The 7,795-nt window shown below is 37.3% G+C and overlaps 1 protein-coding gene across 1 annotated transcript; it reads left to right on the top strand.

The window, feature by feature from the left end:
- Positions 1 to 722: 722 nt before the first annotated feature.
- On the top strand, positions 723 to 1,719 carry IFNE (interferon epsilon). The gene is given in 2 exon segments (XM_004092857.3): positions 723 to 1,661; positions 1,663 to 1,719. Coding segments are annotated over 2 exon segments (627 nt in total). The 5' UTR covers positions 723 to 1,091.
- The last annotated feature ends 6,076 nt before the right edge of the window (positions 1,720 to 7,795 follow it).

The following is a 7,795-nucleotide window of genomic DNA, read 5'->3' as shown; positions in this document are numbered from 1 at the left end:
GTTTCAGAGAAAGCATCATCAATAAACACACACACACACAAAAGTGCTAGCTATATTAAGTGATTACTAAATCACTTACTTTATCTGGAGTTCAGATTCCTTCACACTATATTTAGAGCAACAGTGGGATAAGATTGGAAAGGTAGATTGGGGGCTTATTCAAGAGGAACTTAGAATATGGAACTGGGTATTTGTAATTCAAAGGACATTGTTAATGTAGAGATGTTCACATTAGTTTACCAGAGCTATCACTATTCTAGGGAATATACACTAACCAAATGCCCCCAATCTCTCTTCACATATAATTGTATCATCTATAATGGATATATATCATTTAATTATATGGATGTACCAACATATATATAATCATTCACCTGTTGCTGAACCTATAGGTTGTTTCTAATATTCTGCCATTGCAATATTATAACACCCTTCTTTTGCTAATTTTTTTTGCATTGCTTCTATAGTCTAGAATCTTAGATATTAAACTGATAGGATAAGATATAAAATAATTTAAGATTGCTGATATATATTTTAAAATTAATTTGCCCAAGCATTTGTGAAAATTTACAGTTCTAGTTGAGGTTTTAAATTTAGTAGTTTTTAGGTATTTTAAGTTTTGCCCCTGATTTCTTCATAGGTGCTGCTAAGCCTTTGATAAGTTTTACTCCATGAAAGACTATTACTGAAAAAAACTTAATCTCAATAAAAGAACTTTAATAAGCTTGACTAAATATTTAGAAAGCACATTGTGTTCAGTGAAACTTTGTATATAATGAATAGAATAATAAAAGATTATATTGGATGACTAGTCTGTAATTGCCTCAAGGAAAGCATACAATGAAAAAGTTATTTTGGTACTTCCTCAAAATAGCCAACACAATAGGGAAATGGAGAAAATGTACTCTGAACACCATGAAAAGGGAACCTGAAAATCTAATGTGTAAACTTGGAGAAATGACATTAGAAAACAAAACCAACAAAAGACAACACTCTCCAAAATAATCTGAGATGCATGACAGGCAAACGTTCACTAGAGTTGGAATTTCCCTAAGTCTATGTAGAGATAAGTAGCATATTTGACCTTCACCATGATTATCAAGCACTTCTTTGAAATTGTGTTGGTGCTGCTGGCCTCTACCACTGTCTTCTCTCTAGATTTGAAACTGATTATCTTCCAGCAAAGAAAAGTGAATCAAGAAAGTTTAAAACTCTTGAATAAGTTGCAAACCTCGTCAATTCAGCAGTGTCTACCACACAGGAAAAACTTTCTGCTTCCTCAGAAGTCTTTGAGTCCTCAGCAGTACCAAAAAGGACATACTCTGGCCATTCTCCATGAGATGCTTCAGCAGATCTTCAGCCTCTTCAGGGCAAATATTTCTCTGGATGGTTGGGAGCAAAACCACACGGAGAAATTCCTCATTCAACTTCATCAACAGCTAGAATACCTAGAAGCACTCATGGGACTGGAAGCAGAGAAGCTAAGTGGTACTTTGGGTAGTGATAACCTTAGATTACAAGTTAAAATGTACTTCTGAAGGATCTGTGATTACCTGGAAAACCAGGACTATGGCAGCTGTGCCTGGGCCATTGTCCAAGTAGAAATCAACCGATGTCTGTTCTTTGTGTTCAGTCTCACAGAAAAGCTGAGCAAACAAGGACAGACCCTTGAACGACATGAAGCAAGAGCTTACTACAGAGTTTAGAAGCCCAAGGTAGGTGGAGGGACTAGAGGACTTCTCCAGACATGATTATTTCTGTTCTTCATAGAGTGGTAATACAATTTATAGTACATTGTTTTGATTTTGTATATATATATATTTATCTGTGTTTTAAGATTGTGCATGTTGACCACAATTGTTTTTATTTTGTAATGTGGCTTTATATATTCTATCCATTTTAAATTGTTTGTAAGTCAAAATAAATTCATTAATATGGTTGATTCTTCAAATGGGTGTATTTTCATACAGGCTGGCTGGGTAGATACAGTAAAATATGCCACAAATGTAAAAGTACTTTCCTTAATATAAAACTCCATTGCAATGATTTGCTTATTTGCCAGAAATTGCTAGAGACAATGAGAAATACTGGGAATAATTTGCATTGTAAGATTTGAAAATATTATTACACAGTGAATATTTACATTACAGGAGACAGAATAAAAATATGGTGAAAGGATATGAACAGTTTGCAGAGAAAAAAACTACATTAAAAGAGGTTCAATCTCACTCATGATAATAAAAATACAAATTAAATAGCATGCATGCCATTTATAGTACAATCACTATGGAGGCAATTAGGTGATATCTATCAAAATTGCAGATGCATGTAGCCTTTCATCTATAAATTCTAGGCCTGGAAATGTGTCCTATAAAAATACTTGCCCATAGCCAGGCGTGGTGGCTCATGCCTGTAATCCCAGCACTTTGGGAGGCTGAGGAGGGTGGATCACAAGGTCAGGAGTTCGAGACCAGCCTGGCCAATATGGTGAAACCCTGTCTCTACTAAAAATACAAAAGTTAGCCGAGTGTGGTGGTGGGCACCTGTAGTCCCAGCTACTCGGGAGGCTGAGGCAAGAGAATCACTTGAACCTGGGAGGTGGAGATTGCAGTGAGCCGAGATCACGCCACTGCACTCCAGCCTGGGCAACAGAGTGAGACTCCATCTCAAAACAAAACAAAACAAAACAACAACAACAACAACAAAAACTTGCCCACGTGTGAAATAACTTACAAACAATATTATTCTCTGCAGCACTATTAGTAATACCAAAAGACAAGAAACCATCTCGATTTTCCTAATTAGAGACAGTTGAGGCATATTCATATAAAGGAACACTATTCAGCTGGAGAAACAAATGAGAGGGTATTTCTTTTAAAAAAGTTGAAAATAGGCAAGATAAGAGCAGTGTACATAAAATGCTACATTTGGGGTGAAAATGTTAAATAAAATTTATGTTTGTCCTTACTGTGTATAAAGAATAAGAAATAAATTACAATGATTACCTGTATTTAGGGGAAGAAGGAAGACTGAAGAAGGAGGTTAGGGTGGGAGAGATTTTACAGCTCTTTTTAAAATTTTTATATTAAATCGTGGGAATATTACAAATTAAGATAATAATTTAAAGTGTATCTAACAAGTCACAGTTATCAGAAATATGCATGAGGGAGTCTGGCTGGTGAAGGTCAAAAGGAATAGGAGACTGAGTTAGCCTGCCCCTGGTTGGGATGTCTGCTTGGAGGAGGGCTGGAGAGAAGCACACCCGTGCCAAGGGAGAGGGTTCCTGCTCCTGGGAGATGCCAGTGATGGAGGGATTCCAGCTCTTCTAGCCAGGAACTCCCAGAAGTCACCACGGAACAATGTGGGGGCAGAGAAACTAAAGTTCATTGAGGCTTGGTGGCTATCCCACTTTCGTCCACTGTAAGCAGCAGAGCCACAGCCCAAAACTCTGATGCTAGTTCCACTACCATGTGTCATGTTCTACGTCAGATGCATTGCATAATTGGAGGTAAAAGTCAGTAGTAAATGTAAAAATTTAGGAACAAAGCATACTCCAGTTCAGTTTAATTAGTGCAAATGAGTAATGGCTGGTACTTTAGACTTGGTTTGAAAGGGAAGAGTAGGAACCGAATAGGATCCTGAAGGTGAGACAGTCACCTGCAATAGTGAAGAGGGGTAAGGAAGCAGAGGCTGGCAATCAGAAGCAAGTCTTTGCTGACTTCACATTGCGGCCAGGGGTTGATCTGTTTACCTTCAAATTCACACAAAGGTAGTGAAGTGGAGGAAGGAGAAATACCACAATGGACTGCAAATATAAGTTACTTTTCTTCTCATGGTCTATACAATTTTTTGTTGTTCTTTAAACCAGGAAGTTTTTAGAACCAAATCCTTCATTTAACACATTATCCAATTTTCAGATTGACCTTACAAAGTGCCTTCTGTAATTATTTTTTTTTCTCAAGTGAGAACAAGACTGTAAAGGTGAAATAACATGCTCAAAGTAATGTAGCAAGCCACAGAGCTTGCAGATACCAGAGCAAAGATCTTATCCCAAGTCAGCCTGACTCAAAAGCCTATACTGTGTTCTTGACAACTCAAACCTGAATAACATTGTGAAATATCACTGCAAAATAATAATAACAGTAATAACAATCTTCTCCTAGCTTTATTTAAGTTTACAATGGTCTCTGAAGTCTTGAATTAAAGAAAAGATATTTCCCTTTCTCTTGACATTGCTTCCTTAAGAACTGAGAACAGAATGGAGGAACTGTCAAATGGAAACGTTTAGAAAATAATACTCATATTTAGAAATTTAAACTAATACTTCATATACTAATGTTTTCCCAAACATTTAGGTTTATTAAGTTGATATCCTGTTGTATAACCACCTCAATGCCTAGCACAAAATAAAAAATTGTTACTTTTAAATATGTGGCCCTTTTAAAACTCCAAAACCAGAGTTCTAAACTTGGGAATATTGGGAAGAAGAGACGTATTAAAAGATTGGACTCCTGGCTTAGTAGCACATGGAAAGGCTTGGAGTATGGATAGGTTCATTTGTATTTGCAGGCTGAGTTCTATTTTTGTTACATCTATATATATTGAGCTGAACAAACCATTAAATCCAAAAGCAGGTTGCAAAATAATAATAACAGCATCATCATATTTTCTACAAATAAAATATTCATGAAAAGTATATGAAAAGAAATGCATGAAAATGTTCATAGTACTACTGTCTTTGGGATAGAATTTACATTCACTTACCCTTTTTGGATTAAATATTTCTCCCACGAATAAGGATTCCTTTTAGAACCAGGAAAAAAAATAAAATTAGTATATTTTTGAAACTTAAAAAAAGAACAGACTGGGTGCAGTTGCTCATGCCTGTAATCCCAGCACTTTGGGAGGCCAAGGCAGGCAGATTGCTTGAGCCCAGGAGTGTGAGACCAGCCTAGGCAACATGGTGAGATCCCATCTCTATTTTAAAAGTTAAAAAGAACTCTTGTAAAGGGCACCTGCTGTAAGTTAAATCCCACCTCTAACATCAGAATCACCTGGAGGATTTGTTAAACCCCTGATTGCATGGTCCCATCCCACTGTTTCTGATTCAATAGGTCTGTGGTATGGCCTGAGTAATTCCATTGCTAACAGTTCTCACATGATGCTGTTGCTGCTGGTCTTGTGACTACACATGGTAAGCCATACCCCTACTTCTTGATAGCCTTGGTATAAGTTTTTAAGAGATAAAGGCATAGTTTTTTTAAGGCTGCTGATCTCATATTTCTTATGACATCTGGAGAAAATTGAGCACCCTAGATAGGAGTTAGTTGATGAAGATATATTTTTTTCTATCACTACATTTTCACAGCAGCAAATCAGACATTTTCCTTATTAAAGAAGCTGTATGTAGCAACTGTCATATCCTAGGTGCACCCCATGACAATAACTGCCTTTTAAGGAAAATGGACTAAAGCAAGTTTTGTTTTGTTTTATTTTCTCTAAGGTTTCTGGTCCCCATACCGTGTGGTTGAGTGAAATCAAAACTTCCACGATAGCAATGCTGATTGGACAAAGAATGTGTTGTGGACACAAAAACAAACTCTGGAGGACAGAGGATTCATTCCAAGGTGAAAAATGGCAAACTTATCCAGTGATCTCCACTATAGAGAAGTGTAAATGTTTGGTAAATAGAGTTGGGGGCCATTTGTGGAATTGCCTTTGGCTAAAGTCATTTAGCCCAAGTTTTCTACTCCTCCCTAGGGTCTGCTTGTTTTCAATGACTGGTCTATGTGGGGGTGTGAAGGCCCCTTACTCCACCTGTGAAGAGTCATCCCAGCTTCAGACCACCCTCCCCAGCCTCCTGTTTTTGTCTAAGGCCATTTTGTGACTACACTGCAGGTTAGCTTTCCCCCTTGCCTAATCGTCCTGCCTTTTCTTCTCACAAATGTGACTCCATAGCTCTCTCCAATAAATTTGCATGAGAATCCTCATCTCAGAATTTGTTGTCTGACCTTCAATTTAGGGCCACAGAAAACCTAAGCTCATAAGCTGTTTCTTTGCTAGCTACATATTCTTTCCCTTATATGTGTTAATAATATTCCTGTTATTCATGATTCACTTAAAATTTTTCCCTTCACGGAAAGCCTTTGTAGTCTGATTTGTCTGAACCTATTTGCTCTTTGCCCATAGCACAAATCTTACCATGTCACCGACCTCATTGTACTGTAATGGATTACTTCTCTTTCTTCCAACTAGAGTATTACCTACTTTATAGTAAGGACATGGCTTCTTAACTCTTTAGCACATTATTCAACATTTAACAGGGACACTCTAAATATTGAATGAATGCAGACATTTTAAAATGTAGCATTAAAGGAAAGAAGGGAGATATCAGTACCATATTGTCGTGGCCAATTAGACATGTGAATGAAGTCTAGAAATGAAGTCTTTCTTGTTTGTGTGGTATGCTAAGGGGTTAAGTTCTTATGTTTGTTTTTGAGACTCTCCATTATTCCTGGATGGACCATTTAGATATGCTACTTCTTAGAGTGAAAAATGAAGTATTTATCTTTCTCTGACGAAATGGTGGGTTTTACACTTATATAGCAAGGGCACAATAAAATAAGAACATAATATGTAGGGCAGAAGTCCAGATGGGAGCCTCTCTTCTAACTAGTTATTCTGACCATCTTAGACAATGCTTTCCTGAATTAACTTTTTTTTTTTTTTTGAAACGGAGTTTCACTCTTGTTGCCCAGGCTGGAGTGCAATGGCATGATCATGGCTTACTGCAACCTCTGCCTCCTGGGTTCAAGCGAGTTTCCTGCCTCAGCCTCCCATGTAGCTGGGATTACAGGTGCCTGTTACCACTCCCAGCTAATTTTTGTATTTTTAGTAGAGACAGGTTTCACCATGTTGGCCAGGATGGTCGTGAACTCCTGACCTCAGGTGATCCACACACCTCAGCCTCCCAAAGTGCTGAGATTACAGGTGTGAGCCACCGTGCCGGGCCGACCCCACTCTTACGATGTGTCTTTCCTCCCAGTCAGCTGGGGTTGATGGTTGATTATATCTTCAACTGCCAGGTAATACAGAAACCATTAGCATCATCTTGAGCAGTTCTAAAAGGATCTGTTTTTTGCTCAGCTTATTAAAAAAACAGTATTATGAAAATATTAGAACAGTACATGCCAACGGCATAAATGGCTCAATTTTACAATTTTATAAAATATAATACTCTTCCCATTATTCTAGTCAAAAGGCCATTCATTTGTTGTCCAAAATTGGTGGCCACTAGCTATTAATAAAGATTTGTGGCAATTTTCTTCATTTCTTTGGATTTTATACATGAAGCATTATGAGTAGGCAGAAGATAGCCAGCATGTAGTAAGTGTTTAGAGGTAAGTAGCTAGGGTTACGTAGTAAGCATGCAGGAAGGGACCATAACACAATAACAGTCCTATGAATTTTGCCTTCAATGCAAAAAGAATCCAGTTTCTTAGAGGTGTGAAAATCTGTCCAGTCAATTTAGGTAGAGATGTGTATCTCTTGCAAAGGATGAAGTGAGGTTTAAATAGAACAAAGGACAGGATTCCGTTGACTAATAAATCATGTAACTTTAGTCTACATAAGAGAGGTAAGTATACATTGTTTTAGTGAAATTTATTCCAAGTTATGTTTCAATATAAGCCTTACACAAAATAAAATATAGATCCTTGGAGAAAATTTAATTACTCTAAGTAATTAGCTCTAAGATGAACAACGCAGTTACCAATCTGTATGAAAACATTTTGGG

The sequence above is a fragment of the Nomascus leucogenys genome, chromosome 1a (genome assembly GCF_006542625.1).
Source record: "Nomascus leucogenys isolate Asia chromosome 1a, Asia_NLE_v1, whole genome shotgun sequence".
NCBI lineage: Eukaryota > Metazoa > Chordata > Mammalia > Primates > Hylobatidae > Nomascus > Nomascus leucogenys.
The sequence above is the reverse complement of the archived record's forward strand: the minus strand, read 5'-3'. Positions and strand labels throughout refer to the sequence as shown.